Here is a 25,399-nt window from a genome sequence, read left to right on the forward strand (position 1 = left end):
GGCAGTGGCTCTCCAGAGTTTCAGACCACCTTTCCCAGCCTTACTGAGATATGCCAGGAACTGAACTTAGGGCCTTCTGTGTGCAAAGCATGTGCTCTGCCACTGAGCTACAGTCCCCTCACAAAAAAGTCTCCAACAAATGATTTGAACTTGGGGCTTCTCACACCCTAAGTGAGAATCATGCCCCTAGACCAGCATCCCCGATGACACTGAACATATAAATCAGATCAGCAAAGAGCTGGCTGCCTAAGAGGCAAGTTAAAAATTGTCTGCCAAACATTTCTAGCTTCGTTTTCTCTTTCATTCTTTCTTGTATTTTCCGTGCTTACACAAGTGCCTTTGGTGAGGTGAAACAACCGTTTCTGTAAATAGCCATAGCAGTGGTGGTTTTATTGAAAAAAAAAATAAGTTAAAAACACATACATATATATAAAAATAAATATTTATAAATAAAATGTTTTGGATACCCTATAGATTATGTCCATAAATTACTAAAGGGGGGGAAGAGTCTGGATGCCAGGATGCCGGCATTCTCTGGCAGGTTTAGAAATGGAGAAGGGGGGATCTGGGAGCCATGGAAAGGGAAGTTTCTTTAGCCATCTTAATCCTGAGCAGCAAGAAATCCCGCGTGATACGGCACAGGAAACTCTCGAGGGAGCGCAAGGTGAGGTACACCTCCTGCCGATTCCTCCACCGACTCTGGTGCTGGAGGATTTGAAGGGGCTTGGCTGTAGGTTTAGGCTGGCTTTCAGATGGCAGGCCCCAAAGTGAAATCTAAGGAGAGAATTAGAGAAAGGTAAAACAATGCAGAAGGTAAAGGACATCCTTGCTCCATCTGTGTCCACAAAAGGCAGGTAGACTCACCTGATAACTCACATGCCGGCTCAGGTCTCGAAGGGAAAAGCTGAGATCTTGAAACTTAGAAACGAATTTGGAGTCTTCTTTGATGGCCTCGTGATCACTCAGCTGTTGTACCAGCCCCCGATAAAACGTCAGCATTTCGGTCATGTAGGTCAGGCGCTTGACATCCTGGGAACATGGCAGGGTTAGAAACCAAACCTGTGAAAAGCATCCAGGTGTCCTGCCTTTTCTCCTCCCTCCCCCGCCCATGAGCCATGGAAACAACCATCACCAAAAGCAAGCAACTATGGAATGCCTGGCAATACTTTTCATCCAAAATGTTAATAACTGATTAAGGCCAAGCCACATGTGAATCTGGAAAATCCACAATCGATCTCCCAGTTTAAAATAAAACAAATGCAGCCACTGGAAAAGGATGGGGGGCAATGAATTTGATCAGGTAAATAGCATGGGGTGAGGGTGTTTAACCATTTTCCTTACACTGTTTCCCTAATCTGTATTCCCCCTACCAGCTGATACTTGCTCCATGCCTATATTGCACCTTTCATTAGAGCCTGGTCCATTCGGGCAAATGGGACACCGCCATACCAACCTCAGCTTGCCCTCACTCGCCTGCCTTCTGACTTACAGCTAGTCAGGAGATGGCTCTGCCTATCGTTGGCTCTGGCTTCAACTCCTGCTGGTCTTTCTGCCTTCCACCCTAACAGTCAGACCCCAATGGTCAGCAGTAGGGATGGAAGGATCAGCCAATTGTGGTTCTTTCAGTTTCTCATTTTCCCACTCTTCAGTTCAGTTCTCCACATTTCTGCAGCAATTTGTGTTTTAATTCTTCAGCATTTTAGTGCGAATTCATCTAATAGATTTTTTAATGCTGTTTTTACTAGTGTACACATTTCTGCAATCAACTTATCCTAATATAATGCATTTTTGCTAATGCTTTCACTAATCCTGCACAGTATTTTAAATTTCTGTAACTCGCCCTGGGACCTAATAGTGAAGGATAAGCAATAAATATAAATTTAAATAAATATAAAATATTCATTTTTAGACAGACTTTCCTCTAATATATGCTCTTTTATAAACATTGTTTTGTTGGAGAACTGCAATGCAAAATTTGGATAAGTGGAAATTTCAAAGGATGGCTGTATTTCAGTTCTGATATTGATTCGGAAAGTACGAATTTGACAGATTTAGCATGAAATTTGAACTTTCTGAATCCCTCCCCCATTGCTAGGCACCAGCCACCACTGATACTCTTATTTTCCCTCCACATAGGAAATAGCAGCTGAGATGCAATGTGAGATGTTCCAAGTTGAACCAGTGTAGCATAAGCAAGGACTATTCTATAAAAGAATTTCTGTCTGTATCACCCTTAAAAAAACAGTAGTTCTTGCAGTAGTGAAGTGGCAAATTCAGAAGTGCAGGGTCCCTTCGTAATAGTCACAGCCACACCTCCTCCTAAGATTATACGATCTTCTAAGATTATGGAATAATCTGGCCAGGCTTGAATGGTGCTTTAAAAGTCTTTTTTAAGTGGCTAACACACACCCTTTCATGCTAATTGGCTCATAGGACAATGGAGACATAGGTACCCTGCTGGGACCTGGCTCCCCAAAAAGTAAGGGATCCCCAAGACCCTGTACTACACCCTTGGAGAAGAGTCAAGGATTTCTAGCTTTCTTAACACCCTCATCAAACTATAGTTCCCAGGATTCTTTGGAGGAAGCCCTGACAGTGAATGTTGCATATAAATTGGTAGCATAGAGATATATCTTTAGCTTTGTTTGCCCTTACACCTTCAAGTCTTCCCTTCTAAAGGATTAAACTTGGTAGTCCTCCTGACTTACAGTCCCCATGAACTAACCCACTGAGCATAAAATACTTTCCCCACCCCAAACCTTCCTCCACATCCTGATACTATCACAATAAAAAGTTTTAAATGGTTGAAGTCTAAATGGACCAGGATATCTGAAGGGCAATGAACTCCCATACGAATTTGCTCGGATACTACAATCAGCTTTAGAGGCCTCCCTCTGAGTGCCCTCTCCTTTGGAGATGAGGAGAGTTGTTATCAGGAGGAGAGGGTCTTTTCAGAGTAGAAGCATCTCAGTGATGGAATTCCCTGTCCTTATTACCTCACCTGGTGCCAAATTTAACATCTTTTAGGCACCAGGTAGAAAAACATTTCTTTTTTTTCCCTGAGGCTTTTAATGACACTTAATATTTTATATGTGCTTTTCCCTCCTCTTGAAGTGATTGCTGATGTTAATAAACACCATTTTAATTGTTGCTTTTTAAAATTGTCATTTTTAGTCACTCTGAGGATATTTTATTGAAAGGCAAGATATAAATGTTTTAAATAAAGTTTCTTACTGGAAGAGAAAGCCATGTGCGGAGATCAAGGCTGACTGAGGAAAACAGCCTGGACTGTTGTACAAAAGTGAGCTGGACGCCAGGTAGACGATCAGAGAGCTGGGAAGAAAGAAAGCAGCAGGACTCTAAGTAGGGTTGCCAACTTTTCAACCAACCACTGTAACTGTGTCTTAAGAAATACACATTATTTGTGAGGGATGAAGGAGACAGATGTATTTATTATGTTAGTTCCACCAAAGAGCTGAAGGTTGTGGCAAACAATTCCATTATAATGTTAGCAGTAACTACAGAAAATAAAATATAAAATCAAACTATTGCCCATTCAGATTCTAAGTTGGTACTGGACTTCCATTTTGATTACAGTTTGATCACAGCAACAACAACAATAACGAATAACACAGAATGTTCCAAATAATCAGACCAAATAATCAGTTTTTCTTTAACATTAATGTGGCAAAAGCTTCAAATACTCTCATCTATGTTGATATTGATTTTAATTCCTTGATGAACTGGATAAACGACCAAAGGCAAGAGAACTGATAGACTAATAAGCTGTTACGTTTTCCTTTCAGAAACTAGCCAATTCATATCCCAAAAGCTTGTTACACTGTGGGTGTGTAGAGGAGTTAGAAAGAAAAGTCGACTTACATAGTGACGTGTAAGGCTCTTTGTTTTGCAGAGAAGTTGCCGTGAGTGTCTTAAGCTGCTATCAAATTCTTTCTGCAGAGTCACCCGCCACTGGGGGATGCCCTCGAGATTGGACCCCTTCTCCTTGTGCAGCCCAGCTGAGGTGGCGGGAACGAGGAGGTCAAAATTGAGAAGAGTCTGGAGAAGGAGTGCTGCACCTAGAATGAGACCCCAACAGTCATCATGGGAAGAAGGGAAAAGGTGTAGTTGTTACATGAGAAAAGGAGCAACTCTGTTGCACGGGATGTATCTGTTGATCTGGGACAAATATTCAGAACTAGGGTTGAGATGGGATGGGGATGAATCTGTCCACAGAGGTGCCATCAGGGCAGGACTTTGGGGCAGACATCCAGGGCCTCACTCAACAGAATGAGCAGGAAGGCCTCCAAACGCAGCAGGGCTGGCTTATTACCAGATTCTGAAGTAAGACTGTGTACATACGGTGCATTTAAAGCACATGGCTTACCCAAAGGATCCTGGGAAATGTAGTTTACCCTTCAGAGAGCTGCAATCCCCAGCACCCTTGACACACCACAGTTCCCAGGATTCTTTGAGGGAAGCCATGTGCTTTAAATGTGATTTAACTATATGGTGTGCATGCAGCCTAATACACAGTAGTATTATTGGGGGGGGGGGTTAAGACCATTCAATCCAGAGTCTAAAATTACCTAACAGCACCACTGATTGGGGGAAAAGCCCACACACAATTTGGCTCCTGCAATTCCCAGGAGAGCACTATAGCAGAGATGCAAGTGACCCTACATTCGGTTTGATGGCCTGTCACAAGGTGACCTCATCATCTACAGAGGGAAAAACAATTTCAGGGGAATTTTACTGGCCACCCTGAGGTATTTTCAGTTGCTTTAAAGTTTCAGATGGCCAGTTATGCATTGCCAAAAAAGGGGACAAAAGAGGATGCCAATTTGCATATGGTAATTTATATGTAAAGGCACAAAATTTAGAAATGCTATAAACAGGAATAGACTACATGTCACCATAGCAGAGAAGACACCAGGCGACTTGTATGCTTGTTCAGTCTTCTAACCAGGAGCTGCTAATTGTTGATGGGCAGCTTCAAGGCTCCTGCTCTCCCTTTTTACAGTTCCTTGTCTTTTAAACCAGACTTGGACTGGATGGCCCTCACAGAGGACTGTCCTCTAACAGAATTCTGCCCAATTTAGATTTGGTACCAAATTTTCCATTAATTCACTTATTCTCTATAGATGCAGATAGGATTTTTATGTAGCAATTTTCCATGGCTATTTTCAAAATCAGATTGGTGTTTTTTTAAAAATCCACCTCTAAAATATCAATATTAAGAATGATAATTTTGTCAATATTTCCTTTCATTTATTATTTCTTTCACAATATTGACATTTCCTTTCAAAATAGTGATATTTTCTTCAAAATTATCAATATTTCCTTTAAAAATGTTGACAATATTTTTTGCAAAGAAAAAAAGGATTTGTAAAAGCAGTGGCTAGTGAACAAAGAATGTACTCAAATCAATACTGGCTTGTTCCCAGCTGCTAAGTTTTTTGATGCAGTTCAACGTATCCATTTGTTATATATTTCTAATCTCCCCCCGTAGCCAATTTATTGTTAATTCCCTCTTCTGTGTAATTTAGTCAATTGACTGTAATTGCCTGTAAATTTTCTTTGATGGGTCGCTGACCGCAATAATAAAGATTTGATTTGATTTGATTACTGGCTTGTTCAGTCGATGGAATGCTTTCAAACTGGTACCGGCCAACAGATTCCATCCCTACTAACAGCACTTTAGCATACTGTCCTCTGTAAAGTAGGACACACATGCCACCCTGCAAATGTCCCTCCCCTCATCCTCCCAAGTAAAATACACGAAGTTAAATATTAAGCCATTTGTCTGTATTACTGTTTATGCTCTTTCCCTCTTTCTGCCATGAAACTCAGTGTGATACACATGACGGCATCTAAAACAGTCTTCTATCCAAGGAGGAGCCGGAACCAAGCCTGATTCACTATTGTGTCATCCACACCATACACTTAAAGCACATTTTTACCACTTTAACCGTCATGGCTTCTGCCAAAGAGTCCTAGGAACTCTTGTTTACCCCTGACAGAACCACCATTCCAGAACCCTTAACAAAACAACAGTTCTCAGGATTCTTTGGAAGAAAGCATGATTATGAGAGTGACCTATGTCAAAGTTACTTCACTGCTTGCCTTCAGACCCCACTGGAAATGGTCAAAAAACTGAGGCTTGTCCTTCAATGGTATTTTAAAATCTGCCACTTGAGCTGCTCTGTCTCATCCTAGCTAACACTAGAGACGGCCCTGGGATGCCTCTTCCTGTTGCTGAATTAGCCAGCCTTCATGCATTGCCCATTGTTTGCCATCCACTGAGCCCAAGAAAACACCTACTAGGCATTCTTCAGTGCCAGTCAGCACACTCAAGGGCCAAAGCAAGAAACCCTAGAAATATAAAGATCACAAATATTTCCTCGTTTCTTACCACACAAAAGCATCTTGAGGATCTCTGGTTAGTGAGGTATCTGTCTGCCTGTCCAAGAAGGCAAAATCTGATTCTATGGCCCATCTTGGGGACCTTTTTATGCCCAGGGACTTTCATTTTCTTTGAAATCTCCCAAATTACGAAGGTGCTGTTATAATCGAGGCAAAACAATCTGGTTTCTGGGGACTGATTTTTCCACCTCACTGCTCTGTACCGTAGTTTCGGAGGCGGGAGTAGCAAGGGATTGAAGCGGCAGACCAGCTTGTACAGCTTCCTCTTTTCTTGACTGGGAAAAGGAAACCACATGTCAAGAGGATTTGTCGGCTTTGCCATGTGATAAGGGATTCCCTCTCTTCCTTTGGAGCCCTCACTCAGCTTGGGCTTTTCCAGCACCACCCATGCACTTCAGTTCTGGTCATTGTTGACATTTCTCTCTCACATCCCCCCCCCCCAAAGAAAATTGTTGCTGCAAAGAACATCATGAAATATTACCTCAACCCAAACTGTATTGCAGTATTTGGGATGAGTGAAGAGAAAGTCTTCCTCAGTGCTAGCTCTCCATGTCACACTGAATAGATACTGCTGCTCCTCTTTGGCAACTATTGCTCATGTCTCTTTGGCAAGGGTCTGCCTTAGGACTGCACATTAGGAAGCCCACTTTAATGAAATAGTGCCATTGTAGCAGACAGTCCAACTTGCTGCTTTATTGATTTCTTCTTCCATATGGTTTGAGTTTTAACTCTTCATCCTGCAGGAACTTTGTAAAGGGACGCAATCAGAATTGAGATACTGGGGAGAAGGGAGCATTGGCCACAGCTTTTTCACCACTTGAGACAACAAGGTTACGTTACTCCTCCTTTAGTTGGCCTCCTGCTCTTCTTTTCCGTAACTGATCAGCTGCCTCCTTCTCCTTGATCTTCCAGCAGCAGTAGCAAGGGGAGTGGCTTCAAGATGGCTGCTTGATATTGAGTGTTAGACCATTGGTACGAGTAACCCGGCACTGTTTACTCTGAGGAGAGCCTGATGGATCATGGATCAGACCAAAGACTTAACTAGTCCAGCATTCTGTTCCCACAGTGGCTAAGCAGATGCTTATGGGAACCCCACAAGTAGGACATGAGCACAATAGCCCTCTGCCACTTTTCCCCAGGTACTTTGGGGAAGGGCTGTAGCTCAGTGGTAGAGCATCTACTTTACATGCAGAAGGCCCCAAGTTCAATCCCTGGCATTTTCTGGTAGGGCTGGGAGAGACTCCTGCCTGAAAACTTGGAGAGCTGCTGCCAGTCAGTGTAGACAATAGTGAGCTAGATGGACCAATGGTCTGGCTCAGTATAAGGCAGCTTCCTATGTCCCTATGTACTGCTTTTTATAAATGCATACATATAATTGTGGGGGGAGGTTGTGCCCGGCTCATGGACCCCCTGAAGCCTGTCCACACATGGACCATAGGTTAAGAATCCCTGGTCTAATTCCTTTCCAAAGCTGTCTACATAAGAACATAAGAAGAGCCTGCTGGATCAGGCCAGTGGCCCATCTAGTCCAACATCCTGTTCTCACAGTGGCCAACCAGGTGCCACTCAAGTTGATGGCCATCTCTTCATCTTGTGGTAGCAAATCCCATAGTTTAACTATGTGCTGTGTGTGAAGTAGGGAGGGGAGAGAAATTCGATCCAGTTCACATTTAAAGGTGAACTTAACAAATTTACACTTTTTGAAACAATATGTGAACCGCAACACAGTCATCCTTCAAAATTTGCACTTCTCTGAATTTTGCAATGTAGTTCTCCAACCAATCAATGTGTACAAAAATGCATATACTAGGTAAAATGCACATAAACGTATATATTATTGCAAAAATGTGTATATTAGTCAAAACTGCACACAAAAATATGTTTATTTGGTGAAATGTGCACTAAAATGGTGATGAATTTTCAGAACTTTTTTTTTAATTGCAAATTGTTGCAGAAACGTGGAAAATTGAATTTAAGACTGGAAAAATGAGAAACTTGGAGAACCAAAACTGATAGGTTTGCCTATCCCTAATGTGAAGAAATACTTTCTTTTGTTTGTCCTGAATTTCCAACATTCAGCTTTATTGGATGGCCCCAGGTTTTAGTATTAAGGGGGGTAAGGACTGGCAGCATGTCTCTAGAGACTAGGGCATTTATTTATTTTATTTATTTGTTATTTATTTATTTATGAGATTTGTTAGACGCCCATTTGGCAGAGGTTAATCTGCCACTCTGGGTGACTTACAACCAAACACAAGTACATTCCATATAGACATAATCAAAATTTTAAAAAAGAGCAGGGACTCTTTCCAAGTCCTTGTACCCAAGACCCTTTAACTGGAAATGCCAGGGACTGAACCATCCTAGGACCTTCTTTGTGCAAAATGGCAAAGCATATGCTCTACCACTAAGCTATGGCCCTTTTGCTAGAGAAGTCCCAAAGTTTTGCAAATGCAGTTACAGAATGGAAGGTGGTGTTGCAAATGCAGAAATCCAAACATGTGCTTACACATAAAGGCTTGGTGCGCAAATGTGGGTGTTCTAGCCGCCATGGAAAGAAGTATGCTTGTTCCATGAGAAATACTGAGAGCTGGGAAGTTGCCTTATAGGAGTTCCCTCTCTTGTATAAACCCTCCAAATTATTCTATGTCTTACTCTCCCCATCTACTTCTGCCTGGGATGGGGGAAAGTATTTAGAAGGTCAGCCATTGAGAGCACTCACCCAACCTCTCTTGCAAAAGGAAGGTATTGGGCAACTGTGCTAGGACTATTATTACTGCAGTGTAGTTCTGGCTCCATTAACGCAGTCCTGTCCAATCTGCCAATCTTGCAACACTGTCCGTCTCTGAGCTACTCACTGTGTGTATCCACTTCTTTTAATCTCTGCCATCTCTCTCATATATTTTGCACACATCTTGTGTGTCTGTTCAGGCTGCAATCCTACGTACACTGACTTGTTCAACTCTCTGTACAGCTCATTCATCAGGGTCGACCAAGACTGACTTAATCCCATGGCCAGGCCTGAAGAACCCAGATTGGAATGGATCTAAATCAGTTCCCAAACTTTTTTCTCCATGACAACTTGAAAATCGCTGAGTGTCCTGGCAGACCACTTAATTATTTTTCTGCCTATTGCATCAATTGTAATGCAGTGAGCTAGATGCTGTAGGGTGTTTTGGTTGAATTTGTATAGACATGCGGTCGACCACCTGAATGAAGCTCATGGACCACTGGTGATCCCCCACAGTCTGAGAAACCCTCATCCAAATAATGTATTTAATATGTATTTAAATACATATTTTATCTCAACGTACACATACGTAAAAATAGTTTATCCAAAAATCATTTTAGTGCATTTTGGTACTTTATTGAGCCAAGAAATGTACTGTAAAATTCAGAGAAGTGCAAACTTTGAAAGTTCTCAGCTTTTTGGCTAAGATCTCGCTTTTCTGCCTTTTAGCTAAGATCAAGTGTAGTGTAGTGTAGTGTAGTATTATGTTCCAATCCGCATATGGGTCCAGTAGATATGGATCAAGTTAATTCACATCGAATTCACAGAAATTGAATTTCGCAAGTGGAACTTGTTCATGAATAAACAAGCAGATTAGATGTTTCTCAGACTAATTTTTAAAAAATATTAAAACACTTTATGTTTTAAATTAAAACTGGAAGCACTATTCAAGGTTATATTCAAAAGGTGTAATATAAGGGCAAGAGCTCACTGCCCTCTGGGAATTCAGTGGCATATGTTTCAGCAAGAAATTGATGGCTTTCCTCCCAGTGCAGCTTTGGGTCTAAGCAGAGGAGAGGGAATTTTCATCAGGATCGCAACATGGGGGAAGGGTTAAATACTTAATCCCACACACACGCTATGTTCCTGACTGCCCCCCCACTGTTAACTTTTTTTAAACGGTCACATTAAATGCAATAAAACAATTAATACAACATATAGTGTGGTGTAGTGGTTAAGGTGTTGGACTATGACCTGGGAGACCAGGGTTCGAACCCCCACATAGCCATGAAGCTTACTGGGTGACCTTGGGCTAGTCACTGCCTTTCAGCCTCATGAAAACCCTATTCATAGGGTCACCATAAGTCGGAATCAACTTGAAGGCAGTACATTTACTTTTATAGTTTTTAGCATCATAACCGTGCCTCCTGTGTGGTGGTAAGGGCAGCAAAGAAGGCCCACTTCTCTGCCTCCATTGCATCCTTGAGTAGCCATCTAGTGGAGCTTTTCCGTATTATAAGGGGTCTGTTGATATCGACTCCAGGAAAGTTGCTCGCCTCTGTAGCAAACTTGATGCCCCATCCAGATCTACTGTAGTCCCCAGTGAGATGTCCTGTGCAACATCTGCTGCAACTTCTTGGGACTGGTTTCAGTTGATGCAGCCTGATGATGTGGACAAGGTGCTTGCGACTATGTGGCCAGCAATATATCCTCTCGACCCTTGCCCTTCTTGACTTATTAAAGCTTGCTGAGGGGGTTTGACCAAGTGGATCCAGGGTGTGGTCAATGAGTCATTGTGGGAGGGGATGGTTCCAGCCACCATGAAAGAAGAGGTGAGCCAACCACTCCTGAAAAAGCCCACCCGGGACCCAGTGGTTTGTGACAACTACTACCCCGTCGCAAATACCCCCTTTTTAGGGAAGGTGATTGAGAGGTTTGTGGCGCAGCAATTGCAAATACTCTTGGATGAAACCATTATCTTGACCCATTCCAGTCTGGGTTCAGGCCTGGTTATGGGATGAATTTGCCTTGGATGACCTTTATCTGGAGAAGGATGGGGGAAATGCGACCCTGTTACTCTTACTTGATCTCTCAGCGGCTTTTGATATCATTGACCATGGTATTATTCTGGGCCAACGTGGTGAGATGTGTGTCGGAGGTACTGTTTTACAGCAATTCCGATCCTACCTCCAGGGTCATTTTCAGAGAATAGCATTGTGTGATTATCTTTCAACCCCCTGGCAGCTGTGCTGTGGGGTGCCCCAGGGTACCGTCTTGTCCCCCATGCTGTTTAACATCTATATGAAGCCCTTGGGAACGGTCATCAGGAGATTTTGGGCGAGGTATCAGCAGTATGCTGAAAATACCCAGCTCTATTTCTCTGTAACATCTGAATTGGGAGAGGCCATGCAAGCCCTGGACCACTGCCTGGACTCAGTGGTGGGCTGGATGACAGCCAATAAACTGACTCTGAATCCTAGCAAGATGGAAGCACTGTGGGTTGGTGGTTCCCAAGTTTGGATAATTGGTCAGTTGCCCGCTTTGGATGGGGTCATACTCCCTCTGAAAGATCAGGTCAGTTGTCTGGGGGTGCTCCTGCATCCATCTTTGTCGCTAGAGGCCCAGGTGACCTCCATGGCTAGGAGTGCCTTTTACCAGCTTTGGCTGTAAGACAGCTGCGGCCGTTTCTTTTTTTAAAAGATGTTTTTAAATATGATTTGTTTTAATATGTTTTTAAGGATGTAATATATTTTAAAGTAATTTTTTATGATGTTTTAGAGTGTTTTTGTTTGCTGCCCTGGGCTCCTCCTGGGAGGAAGGGTGGGATATAAATCAAATAATAAATAAATTATATATATAAATAATATAGTTATGCTGTTCTTGGTATGCCTTCAGACTGGAAAGAAGCCAGCCTAAAGCAGCGACATGCAGAGATGTAACAGACAGCTTCCTCTGAGGCTAGACCATTTGTGCAGAGAGAGACTCATGCAGAGAAGCATTGGGAAACCTCATCTGTAAGAGCCTTTTGCTATTTATTTATTTCTCCCATGGCTTGGGAATGACTGGTAACAAGTGACTCCTGACATAATAAACACAAAAATACAAATGGATGTTGTGTTGCCATCATCCCTTGTAGTTGTATTGTGATTATTTTTGTAGTTGATGCGGTGAAGCAACTGGAGCATTTGGTTTGGAAGCAGGAAACCCAGTTTCCAGCTCCTGCTCTCTACTGATCCACAGTGTAAGAGTCAGTTGATGAGACAGCCACCTCTGAGTTTTTGCATAGCTAGCTAATCGTGTTCACTAGAAAAGACAATAATGCTGGGAAAAACAGCAGGGAGTAGAAAAAGAGGAAGGCCAAACAAGAGATGGATTGATTCCATAAAGGAAGCCACAGACCTGAACTTACAAGATCTGAACAGGGTGGTTCATGACAGATGCTCTTGGAGGTCACTGATTCATAGGGTCGCCATAAGTTGTCGTTGACTTGAAGGCACATAACGACAACAACCACAAAGCTAATCGTGTTTTTTGAACAGGCACTATTTCTTTATAACTGTTGTTCTTACATCTTGATCTTCACTCTTCCTCAAAACACCCATGTTCTTTTTATCCTGGGAGGTATATTGGTCTGGGAGATTTTTGACTCATAAGGTGTGACTCATAAGCTCTGTGAGTGAGCAAACATTTGAACCCAGGTCCCCTTGGTCTACAATGAACATAGCCACTGGAATCATAGGGCTGTATCCAACTAAGCTACTGGAACTTAATTTCCATTGAAAACAGTCTCCCATTATTTTCAATGGGTCCTACATTCAACTGACTCTGGATCCAACCCACTGCATTTTCAAGTTGAAAAGGATCTTTGAGATCAACCTGCTGCTCAGTGCAGGATCTATGTAGGATGCAACTGCAGCATTCCTGACAGAAGGCTATCTAGCCTCTGCTTAAATACCTGGATTTGTTTTTTGAGGGAGACAAATGGGTAACGGAAAATTGCTAACCTTCCCACATAGCCCAAAGCATGTCCATATTGGGATCTCATCCTTTTCAGTGTGTAGATGAGGCTGCCTAGTGAGATCATAAAGAGATTTGGGTTAAGCGGCCACCTCTTTCTCCCTCCCTCCCTCCTGTTCAACCCAGATCTTGCACTGAGTTGTCTTGAGACTAGATTTAGAGAACTCCAGAGAATACTAACATAACTGATGTTAAGACAGCCTTTATGAAAGCAGGAGGCCTATATAATCTTCCTTGCTAGATAAGGGCTGCCAAAGACTCCAGCTGGGTTTCAAAGAAATGAATGGAAAACCAGTGATTTCATCACAACCAACACAATGTCTAGATCAGTGTTTCTCAACCTTTTTTAACCCATGCCTCCTTTTAGCTAATATAAAAATCCCACACACCCCTTCAAACCAGGCTCCCCTCATTATTTTATTTAAATTTTCAAAAGGATTGAAATATTGTGACTTGTAATTATAAATAAAATGTTGGGCTTAATAATAAAAACAAATGATAGTTTTTTTACAAATATATTTATGCACATTTTATTTATATCGTACATATGTTTTGGAAACACTTGTGTCCCCCGGGGAGAGGGCACACTCCACTTTTTAAGAAACACTGGTCTAGATTCTAGAACCTGGTCACCCAGCTCAAGTCTTTGTACATATGCTGTTGTACCATTTGACAGAGTGAGGCAGCTGGTTTTGGGTGTCATGAAAGGGCACCAAACTGCTAGTTATTAATTATTGTATTTTTATTTCCAGGATGAAGGGATGGCATCTGCGGGGTATCAAAATGACTTCACCTTAGCCTTGGCTACTATGTACCTTGACGGGAGTGTATGGGGACCATTCTGACTCATGCTGTAAAATGTCTTGGACTGGACCTGAAAACTCACTTATAATGAACACCTTTCTTAAATAAAGCATAACTTCCTTAAGTTATTTCTTATCTCAGACGTGGGGAACCTTTGGCCCTCCAGATGTTGCTGAACTACAACTCCCATCAGCCCCAGCCAGCATGACCAATGGTCAGGGATGATGAAAGCTGCAGTTCATCAAACCTTGGAGGACCAAAGGTTCCCCACACTTGTCTTATCTGCTTTACAGCACACTTCTACACATCTCTGTTCAGAAATACCATTGCATTAAGTGGGGTTTACTGCCAGATAAGTGAATATAGGATTGCAAAAATGTGGAAGCTCCTTGTCATACTCACAGTCATACTAGCTAATGGTTTTTCTTTTTCTTTTTTGAGCTTAAGAATTTCCAGAGGGGTAACCCTATCAGTCTTGTCCAGCAAAAACTATCAAGAGAGTGTTGTGGAAACTTAAAGACTAAACATTTTTATGGCATAAGTATTTGTGGACTCAAACCTACTTCCTCAGATACATAAATTAATTCTTAATTGGCAGGGATATAAAGGAGAAAATGGGAAGGTGGCAGTTGAATGGCAATAAGATGCAAGAATTAGTCAGTTATAATTAGAGCTTAAATCTATGTTAACTAAGTACACCTTTTTAACCTTTTAAAGTAGCAGTTTGCTGATAATTGCTGGAATGATTGGATTAACACCGGCAGCAGAGCAAGAAACCATTCACAACAAACAGTAATAGGTTCCTAGCATTGGTAAGCTAATTATTACATGTTGTGTGATTAAAAAGGAAAAAAGCATAAAAATGAGAGTGATGTGGCAAAATCTACAAGGGGAAATTTCAGGAAGGCTGAACTACGTGAAATTTGGAGAAATAACTGCTCTCCCAGACACTGCCTGTCATGGATTTTTTAAAAACAAGAAACCTTCCTATTTTCAAATAAGTCAAATATGAATGTGGTAAATCAATTGTCTGGATGAAGTGTACACAGTCTGGATGAAGTGTATGCAGTGACCCCATCCTGGATCCAGTCCTACATGGAGTAGAGTGGCCATGAGTCATACTTTACAGAGAACAGTACTCTATTTGTAGGAGTCCCATTTCAAAAGTTATCCGATCCAAGTCTGTGTTAAAGACAAAAAACCACCAGAAGGGAAACAGCAGAGGCCTTGAAGTTTCCTGTCAAGTGTTAGCACCTGGACAGCAGACACAGCAGGTACACAGGTCACCTGGCCACAGTCTTCTCTCTATGGTGAGCTGTGCTATATTTCTATTAAAATTATAGAAACTTTTACCATTGTATCTAAACATACATATAAAAACTGGAAATCTATTTTGCCGTCGTTTGGAGGGAGAAGTAAAAGGAGGTAACTTAGTGAGGAGGAACACTAATTGAAACCCACTTACCTGGAAGTAAGGCCCATTAAACACAAAGACTCACTTCTGAGTAGACGTTTATACCACTGCACTCTAAATTAACAATAGTGAATTCTTAATAAGTCCCTGGTCTTTAGCTCCTGCAAAGCAGAAAATATGCCTAAGCCTCTTTGTAAAGTTTTCACAGTTGCCTTTTGCAGGAGGGGATGCTTTAAAATTCACTCACACTTACTGGGTAGTAATTTCTAGGTGCTACCTGATCTCAGGTGAACCTAGCACAGGAAATATGCATCCTGTTTGTTTTGGAAAAAGGAAGGGCAAACTGTGGGGATTCCAAGGACTGGGGGGAAAGAAGACAGAAGAAGGAAAAGTGCTCTAAAAGAAAGGGGAAAACAGAAGCTCACCCCAGGGATTCCTATTGCCTGGTGTCCAAACAACTCACTTATCAATCACAGCTTTGACTTCATTCACTGGCTAATAACATTGACAAGCAGGAGCAGCTAGGTTGGCTCATTTCACATAAATTACTTAGAAGGGTACTTGCATGTTTTTCTCCATAACTTTCTTTCTAGGAGAGCTAGGCTAGAGGTTCAATTTCTTTGTAAATGAAATTTCAGATTCTGGGATAGCTGATGGGGATGCTATTGAAGACCTTTGTTGGCAACCCTCTGATACAGCTTCTCAGATTTGTGATGCCATAATGCAACTGTTATGAACTGCTTTTACCAACTTAGGGAAGCGGGGAGGGGGATTTCAAAAAGCAGGCTTATTGTTGAGGTCAGAGAGGAAGCCAACCTGGATGCTTTTATGATATGCTCTGGCCTACTGGTGTCCAAGAGACATTTCAGGAGTAGAGAGCCTTTGGCTCTCCAGATGCTGCTGAATTACAACTACAACTCCCATCAGCCCCAGAAAGTGTGGCCAACAGGATGATGGGGGTTGTAGTTCAGCAACATCTGGAAGGCCAAAGATTCCCCACACCTGAGCTATAGGAATATAGGAACTTGATTTATAATCTCTATTATACTTACTAGCAGTAGCTCTCCAAGGTTTCAAACAGGGGAAAGGTTGGCCTGAATATCTCTTTCCCCCGCCTTCAGTGGGGCCATTGCAACAACTTGAAAGCAGGCGAATTTGGTGGCAGATGAATTTCCAGGAGAGGTGGGTTTGTCTTTAAAGTGAAGGTGGCTGCAGTTTTCTCTCTCTCTCTTTCTAATTTTAGTTTTTTCAGCTAGAAACAACAACATAACCATAACCCCCACAGCCCTACAGATGGACACATTGTACAGCTGTCAGTAGTAGAAGAAAAATAAGATTAGTCCTGATGTCCATCAAACGAGACAGTATGAGATCAGAGAGGCAGGGCTGGTTCTAAAGGGCGGCCAGGTGGGGCACTGGACAGAGGGCCCCAGAGCTACAGGAGCCCCTCAGGGGCCCTCTGCTCCCCTTCTGAGATCCACAGCACCATCCGCCTGCCCGCCATTCCCTTGCCCCACCTACCTGTCTCCTGCCTTGTAGCATTGCCCTTAATGAAGATGGCGGCCACGGCTTTGATACCAAAGCCGCTGCCACCATCTTAGTTGATGGCAGAGATGCGAGCACATAGCACGCATGCCATCAACAAAGATGGCGGCGGAGGCTTCATCCCCTTAGGGAAACCGCAGTTGCCATCTTCATTAAGGGCAATGGTAGACCGCACGCATGCCGCACACATGCCGCACGCATTCACATGTACACATGTTAGGAAATATTTTATTTCTAGGCCCCAAGAGTTGTACATTGTAGCCAGAGCTATTGTCGCAATGAATTATGGACCTAAGAAAGGGTGGGGAACAGAAGACTCTAAGTTTCATTTCTTCTCTCTAGTTAGAGATCACACCCACAGGCGCCTCTCAGGCTGTAACATCTTGAAAAGGAGATAAAATGTATCACTTCTGGATTGTTGCTATTTCTCTTGTCTTGTTTCCTTTTACACATCCTGTACAGTGTAGCGGACTCAGCACAAACCTAGAAGTGTTCCCAAAATACTTTGCTAGAATTGTATCTATAAGTTTTACGTCACACTGCTGAGTGGATAACTTTTACTAGCCCCATATTTATCTTTTACTAGGTGTCAATCTAACTCTCTTCCTCGCGTTCCTCAGTTCTTATCTTCAATTAAGTTTCTTAGATTGACAAGTATATAAATTCTTCATCAATTCCTCGCTTTTTTATTATGAGAAATGTAACAAGGATAAGAAGATGCGCTTGCTTTATCTGTGTAATACTGTATTCCCATTTTATGATTTTAATAATAACGTATCTTGTTTTGTTTCTGAAACCTATATAACGATGCTTCAATTAATAAACGGTGCTCTCTTTCCTGTCAGACTGCTGTCTGCACAGTTTAGAGACCCCTCTTGATCAAGCAGTATTGTGTGTCTACTTTATGTTTATGTCTGGTATCTGGCCGAGCCACTGAGACAGGTAAATTAAAGCACCAAGCTTGCACTCCTATCCAGGGCTGAGGAGTGTGTTAGCTCGCCCCTTTAGAGGGAAGGGGGGGGAAATTAAATTTGAACACAACACACACACGCCAGGGCCCAAGACAAGCTGATGCCCAAGGGCCCTGGCATGCCTGGAGCCGGCCCTGCAGACAGGAATCTTTTCCAGCTGAAGACTACACCCAGGACCGTTAACATGCAAAACACATGATCTATCACTGAGCTCAGCCTTCCTTGCTACTATTGCTATTTACCCTGTAAGTTAGGGGTGAGGAAACTGCAGCCCTCCACATGTTGCTGGACTACAACTCCTAACATTTATGGCCATTGGCTACGCTGGCTGAGAATGATGGGAATTGGAGTCTGTCCAACATCTGTAGGGCTTGTTGAGAGAAGCCAGGGTGGTTGTGGTAAAAGTACCTTTTACTCTCTTTTACTCTCTTCCACAACTACCAGGCTAGGTAGGTCAGTTGTGTCAAAGGCTAATTAGGCTGCCACCTGTGTGCACTGTGTGTACTTAAGTTCTAAGTACATAAGCTAGAAACTCTCACTACCCTAATCCATCCATCCATCTATGCACCTTATGGACATTTTTAATGTCTGTTAGTGATCCCTAGTTTTGAAGACATACCTTCTTCCCTTCCAGCTGCGTTTAAACTTTTAAAATAAACACAGGTGATCACAATCATACATCTCTTGAGTCATACCTAGGTGTGCCATTCTCTGAGGCCATCTAAAGAGACTTTGCTCAGCATTCCTTCATTTGCATGTGACTAGACATATCGGTGGGGGTTGGTGTTAATATGTGGCACCTTTGGCCAGCTCCTGGATGCCAGGCAGGACCTACCAGTCACACCTGCCTGAGCCCCTGATTTCTACTACTTCACTCAGAGCTTTTAATTTCCCACAATGCCCTGGAGCAACACTGTTCCCAGCTGTCCTATTGCTGATTGAAGCATGCCACTGTTGCCCTAGCCTCTCTGACTGCCTGCCAGAGCAGGGACTTAACTGTGGTAGCCCCGTAACTCCCTCCCTTAAGATGGGGCTTCTTCCAGATGGAGAAGACACTGTTGTGAAGTTTGGCCAGGGAGATACTGCTGACTTATAGCTTCTTCCAATCACACGCTGCAGGTTCCATTATTTTGATGGCTCTTACATAGTGGTCAACCATCCTGCCTTTTTAAAGGAGGTTTCTCAGTGGCTTGGGCTTTTCTAGAAAGAGAGAGTCATTTGGGAATCGCAGCTTAGTTTCCTCTCTCTCTGTTGCAGAGAGGCCACCATCAAGGTGTCTGTGTAAAAAAGAGTAATAAGACTAGCAGGTCCTACAGCCTGGATCTGAAAAACACAGAGGCCCAGCTTGCTTTCTGTGACAAACCAGAGCTGTGGCAACATGTTTTAAAAACCACAGAAGCCTCATATTTTGATCAGTGAGACCACGATACTCTGGAATGGAGGGGGATTGGTTTCAGTGGAAAACAGATCATGAGAGCAAGAGACAAGCAAGAAAAACAATTGAGGGGATTTTAAGTAATGCCAGTGGAAAACCCCCGGCACCCATAGCAGAAATCTGGGGGTGGCTGCTGCTGCGGCTGCTTCAGATATTGCTGACTCACAGCCAGCAGCCTCGGCTCATCACTCAGCGCTCTTTAGGACAGTGTGAGGGCTTATCCACATGGGAGGCATTTCTTCATAGCAAATACACTGCTTTTACCGTCATAATAGATTTGCAAGGTCCACACTTTGTCTCAATGGTAGCTTCAAATCTGTCGTCTTCCATTCACACAAGTAGGCGTTCCTCTGGGAAGGATTTGTGTTGCTGTTACCTTGTGCCCCCCCTCTAATTTTACATTTTTATTCCCTCTAGTTGCTCAGTTATTGGGCATGTGCAACTATTTTTGAGCTGAGCAGTATTTCCACTCTCTCCTGCCCCCACCACTTCCTGACGTTTGGTGGTTGAAAAGAAGTGGGGTCATCTGCCTGCCTTTCTCTGCTGCCCCTTGCTTTTTCTGAATTCGTTTTTCCCCACTGGAAAATATCAATATATTTTTTTAAAAAATCAACATCAATATCTATATTTTCTCAAAATATCAATATTCATATATTGAGAAAATATAAATATGGATATTTTGGGGGTGATTTTTTTGGAAACAAAAGGAGTGAAGGAAGTTTGCTCAGGAAGAAAGAAGGCTGCAGCAAACTATGAAGAAGGGAGGACAGAGCAGTTGGAAGTTGCTGGATAAACCACCAGAAACAAAATGGAATTCATGGGAGAGTTAGTGGGCAGAGAAAGGGGAGTAGCTGAAAGTGACGACTCACCCACCCCTTAAAAACCATCGAAGCAAACTATCTACAAAGATGAGTGGAGTGGAGCTGTATTGTTCTAAACTTTTTGTATTATCAGTGGATTGGGTTAGTATGGATTTACAGGGGGGAAACTGTGTAATAGCTTGTTTGTTCATGCGAACCATGCAAATTAAAAGGGGGTGCAAGTAGCACCAAACACACACTAAACCACTGTGTAGGTGAGCCACGGAGTCACTCACACCTGGTAGGTAGCGCGAGTCAATATTTCTGCCCTTCCAATACTGAGGCTATAGCTGCTTCTGTTTATTCACATAACAGTGCCATCTCCCAACAGGGGATTCCCCTCCCCACAACCTACTCACTTTCTGCAACTGAACTGTGGCTGTCCATGGTGAAAGGATTGCGTGTGTGTGTGTGTGTGTCAATGTGCACTGGGATGTCTTTTTAGTAAGCCTCTTCCAATGGGGCCTTTGGGTTTCTTTTCAAAAGCTGAGAAACAGAAAGCAAAATCTGCAGTGGTGAAAACTTATTTCCTAGAGCAGCTGCCGTTTCTGAGCAGGGGAACAAAGAGTCCCTTGAACTCCTCCCCACCCACAGAGCTTCCTTACCACCAGTAGGTGCCTGAGTGGGAATTTGGGCCTCTGGGTTCTCCCTGCTAGCTTTGAGAATGAGTTGGATTTAATTCAGGATTGCACAACATGTGCTGCCCACCATGCACCACTGGCCTGGCAGGTGCATGCCAGGGCAATCCTCAAGCAAGCAGCAGCACGCACATAAACAGATAGGCTGTTTATCAAGACCCCCAACAAGCCATCATATAAAGATGGTGGGCTGCGTTTGGCTTGGCAGGTCACCTGTTCTGGAGGCCTGACCAAAAGAGTTGTGCAACAGGAGACAGAGGGGATGATATTGCTGCGAAGCTTAGCTGGTGAGTACTTAATCATAGACTCATAGAAATGTTGAGTTGGCAGGGGCCCATAAGGCCATTGAGTCCAATCCCCTGCTCAATGCAGGAATCCAAATTAAAGCATACCTGACAGGTGGCTGTCCAGCTGCCTCTTGAAGGCCTCCAGTGTTGGAGAGCCCACCACGTCCCTAGGTAATCGGTTCCATTGTCGTACTGCTCTAACAGTTAGAAAGTTTTTCCTGATGTTCAGTTGAAATCTGGCTTCCTGTAACTTGAGCCCATCATTCCACGTCCTGCACTCTGGGATGATTAAGACGTGATCTTGGCCTTCTGTGTGACAACCTTTCAAGCACTTGAACAGTGTTATCATATCTCCCCTCAGTCTTCTCTTCTCCAGGCTAAGCATGCCCAGTTCTTTCAGTCTCTCCTCATAGGGCTTTGTTTCCAGTCCCCTGATCATCCTCGTTGCCGTTCTCTGAACCAGTTTGTCTGCATCCTTCTTAAAGTGTGGTCTCTAGAACGGGACACAGTATTCAAGATGAGAACTAATCAGTGCCGAATAGAAGGGAACCAATACCTCACGTGATTTGGAAACTATACTCCTGTTAATACAGCCTAAAATAGCATTTGCCTTTTTTGCAGCCACATCACACTGTTGGCTCATATTCAGCTTGTGATCAACAACGATCCAAAGATCTTTCTCGCATGTAGTATTCCTGAACCAAGTATTCCCCATCTTATAATGGTGCATTTGGTTTCTTTTTCCTAGGTGTAGAACTTTGCACTTACCCCTGTTAAATTTCATTCTGTTGTTTTCAGCCCAATGCTCCAGCCTATCAAGATCACTTTGAATTTTGTTTCTGTCTTCCAAGGTATTAGCTATCCCTCCAACTTTTGTATCATTTACAAATTTTATAAGCATTCCTTGCACCTCCTCATCCAAGTTATTAATAAAAATGTTGAAGAGTACTGGGCCCAGGACTGAGCCCTGTGGTACCCCACTTGTTACTTCCGCCCAGTTTGAGAAGGAACCATTGATAAGCACTGTTTGAGTATGATTCTGGAGCCAACTGTGAATCCACCTGATAGTTGTTCCATCCAGCCCACACTTAGCTAGCTTGCTAATCAGAATATCATGGGGCACTTTGTCAAAAGCTTTGCTGAAGTCGAGATATATTATGTCCACAGCATTCCCAGTCTACCAGGGACGTTACCTGATTAAAAAATGAGATAAGATTTGTTCTTGATAAATCATGTTGGCTTCTAGTAATCACTGCATTGTTTTCAAGGTGCGTACAGATTGACTGCTTTATAATCTACTCCAGAATTTTCCCACAGATCAATGTCAGGCTGACTGGTCTACAGTTCCCAGATTCCTCCTTTTTGCTCGTTTTGAAGATAGGGACATTAGCCCTCCTTCACCCATCCTCCAAGATTTAGCTAAGATAATAGACAGTGGTTCTGAGAGTTCTTCAGCCAGTTCCTTCAATACTCAAGGATGCAGTCCTGGAGGTTTGAATTTGTGCAACGTGGTTAGGTATTCCTTGACCATTTGTCTATCAATCTCAAGCTGCAATCCTGCCCTTTCAACTTCATGTTTCTCAGGAGGGTCATAGACCCTCTTTTTGGAGAAGACTGCCAAAGTAGGAATTGAGCACTTGTGCCTTTTCTTTGTCATCTGTTATCATTTGGCCATCCTCACTGAGTAGCTGTACCACCATTTCTTTTCTCTGTCTTTTACTATGGATGTACCTGAAGAAAGCTTTTTTGTTGCTTTTGGCATCTCTCGCTAATCTCAGTCAGAGCTTGGAAAAGTTACTTTTTAAAAACTACAACTCCCATCAGCCCCAGCCAGCATGGCCACTGGATTGGGCTGATGGGAGTTGTAGTTCAAAAAAGTAACTTTTCCAAGCTCTGATCTCAGTTCATTCTCAGCTTTAGCCTTCCTGACGCCATCCCTGCAATTCCATGCTACCTGTCTGTACTCTTCGTTTGTGATCTGGCCTTCCTTCCACTTCCTGTATGTGTCCTTTCTTGTTTTCAGGTCATCTCTAAGCTTTCTGTGAAGCCACATTGGCTTCTTCTGCTGTCTTCCCCTTTTTCCTTGACGGAATTGTTTGCCATTGTGCCTTTAGAATTTCCTCTTTTAGAAACTCCTACCCGTCTTGGACTCCTTTTCTCATTAGGGTTGCTTGCCATGGAACCTTACTTACCATTGTTCTGAGTTTATTCAAATCGGTTTTCCTAAAGTCTAGGGTACGCTTATAGCTACTCTCAGCTTTTGCTTCCTTGAAAATCAAGAACTCTCGTACAGCATGGTCACTTTCCCCCAGAGTTCCTGTAACTGCCACTTCATCTACTAAGTCATCTCTGTTGGTGAGAATCAAGACAAGGATAGCTGATCCTCTAGTTGCTTCCTCCACTTTGTGTAGAAAATTGTCTCCAACAGAGGTCAGGAATTTCTTGAAGGGAATATGTTTGGCAGAATTTGTCTCCCAATAGATATCAGGGTAATGGAAGTCCCCTATTACTACTACATCATGCCTTCTCGAAACATTGGCAATTTGCTTTGCAAAGGTTTCATCCTCGTCTTTTCCTTGATCGGGTTGCTGGTAGTAGACTCCCATTACCATTTTCCTTTTATCCCTTGCCCCATTTATTTTAATCCAGATATTCTGGTTGGGGCTACCAAGTTCATCCTCTGTATTTCTGTGCAGGGATATATATTTTTAACATATAGTGCAACTCCAGCTCCCTTGCTATTCCTTCTGTTCTTTTTGAACAAGTTATATCCTTCAATTGCTGTACTCCAGTCATGGGAGTCATCCTACCAACTTTGAGTTACACCTATCAAATCGTATTTACTCTCCTATATTAAGAGATCAAGTTCATCCTGTAATTTCCCATACTCTGGGCATTAGTATTTTTATCTGGAAGCCGCCATGAGTTCCAGTTTTGGAAAAATGGCGGGGTATAAATAAAGACAATAATAATAATAATAATAATAATAAAAATAATAGTATACAGACATCGAAGACCATGTGATTTATGGCCTGGCTTTCTTCCTACATTTTTATGAAGACTATTACTGGGCCCCATTAGAGCAGTTCCCTCAGTTCCTCCTACTGTGTGAAAGCTTTTGTTAGTAGTTACCATCAAGTTTATGTCTCCCTCCCCCTTAGGATTCAGTTTAAAGCTCACCTGATGAATTTCTCCGTGCTGCGGCCAAACATGTTATTCTCAGTCCTTGAGAGGTGCAATCTATCACTTGCCAGCAGTCCATCTTCCAGGAAGTGTAGCCCGCGGTCCCAGAATCCAAATCTCTCATGTAGGCACCATCTTCATAGCCAGTCATTCACCTGGAGTATTTTTCTTTCCTTTTCCACTCCTTTTCTAAGTACCGGAAGGGTGGACGAGAAAACTATCTGGGCCCCAAAGTCCTTAAATTTCCTTCCTAGAGCTTCAAAGTCTGACGTGAGTTCTTTGTAGCTCTGATTGGCAGTATTATTCGTTCCCACATGGATGAGGCAAGGATGATCGCAGTTGTAGGTCAGCAACATCTGGAGGCTCATTGGTTCCCCACTCCTGCTCTAAAGTTTAACGGAGGAAATCAAAACTGTATACTAGGCGTGGTCTCAGAGATACATAACTATTAACACTAGGGTTGCAACGTTTAGCTGATGAATGAATTAGATCAATAGATTGTTGGTCCTATGTTTTGTTTGAATTTACTTTATTGTGCTCTTTAGTGGTCAACACTGTGATATTTTTAGGTGGTTTATAAATACCCTTATAAATATAAAAAGGCAATATTTTTTTTAAAAAAGCTATTTTTAAATACAAGTAAAACTGTAGATAGCTCACACAATCTGAGAAGAGGCATTCCTCCTTTCACTCTTAGAAGGAATGCCTCTTCTAAGTGTGAAGAGTCGGTGTGGTGCAGGGCTTAGTGTCACACTGGGTCCTGGGAGATCAGGGTTCAAATCCTCACTGCCATGTAGCTCACTGGGTGACCTTCGGCCTATCACTGTGTCTCAGCCTAACCTACCTCACAGGGTTGTTATGAGGATAAAATTGGGAAGAGGCAAACCACATTTGTACACCTTGAGCTCCTTGGAGGAAAGGTGGGATAAAATGTAATGAATAAATAAAATATTCACTAATAGGCAAAAAACCCTGCGGTTTAAGAATGTACCTACAGCCAACAGATGTTTCTACCAAACTTTAAAAAGCAGGGAAATTGGGCAGCTATATTGAATGCACCAGGGGAGCGGAGACTTGACCTTCTCTCT

At 42.7% G+C, this 25,399-nt stretch overlaps 1 protein-coding gene across 2 annotated transcripts; it reads right to left on the reverse strand.

Annotated features, from left to right (window-relative positions):
* Positions 1 to 503: 503 nt before the first annotated feature.
* LOC133366579 (interleukin-27 subunit alpha-like) lies at positions 504 to 24,697 on the reverse strand. 2 transcript variants are annotated; one of them, XM_061589826.1, is made up of 6 exons: positions 24,309 to 24,697; positions 21,234 to 21,621; positions 3,883 to 4,079; positions 3,235 to 3,333; positions 865 to 1,029; positions 504 to 774 (listed from the first exon to the last, which is right to left on the reverse strand). In XM_061589826.1, exons 2-6 carry the CDS (start codon positions 21,565 to 21,567, stop codon positions 544 to 546), a joined length of 1,026 nt encoding a protein of 341 aa, XP_061445810.1. In that variant the 5' UTR covers positions 21,568 to 21,621; positions 24,309 to 24,697; the 3' UTR covers positions 504 to 543. The 2 variants fall into 2 exon arrangements, with proteins under 2 accessions (XP_061445810.1, XP_061445811.1); XM_061589827.1 differs by lacking the exons at positions 21,234 to 21,621; positions 24,309 to 24,697 and adding an exon at positions 6,416 to 6,611.
* Between the last annotated feature and the right edge of the window lie 702 nt (positions 24,698 to 25,399).

This window comes from Rhineura floridana, chromosome 11 (assembly GCF_030035675.1).
Source record: "Rhineura floridana isolate rRhiFlo1 chromosome 11, rRhiFlo1.hap2, whole genome shotgun sequence".
In the NCBI taxonomy this organism is placed as follows: domain Eukaryota; kingdom Metazoa; phylum Chordata; class Lepidosauria; order Squamata; family Rhineuridae; genus Rhineura; species Rhineura floridana.

Coding starts and splice junctions, on each gene's coding strand:
- LOC133366579 (XM_061589826.1), bottom strand. CDS start 21,567: ATGATCAGGGGACTGGAAACAAAGCCCTATGAGGAGAGACTGAAAGAA. Junction 4,080..21,233: donor GCTGGACAGCCACCTGTCAG/GTATGCTTTAAT, acceptor GTCTCATTCTAG/GTGCAGCACTCCTTCTCCAG. Junction 1,030..3,234: donor GCACATGGCTTTCTCTTCCA/GTAAGAAACTTT, acceptor CCATGTTCCCAG/GATGTCAAGCGCCTGACCTA.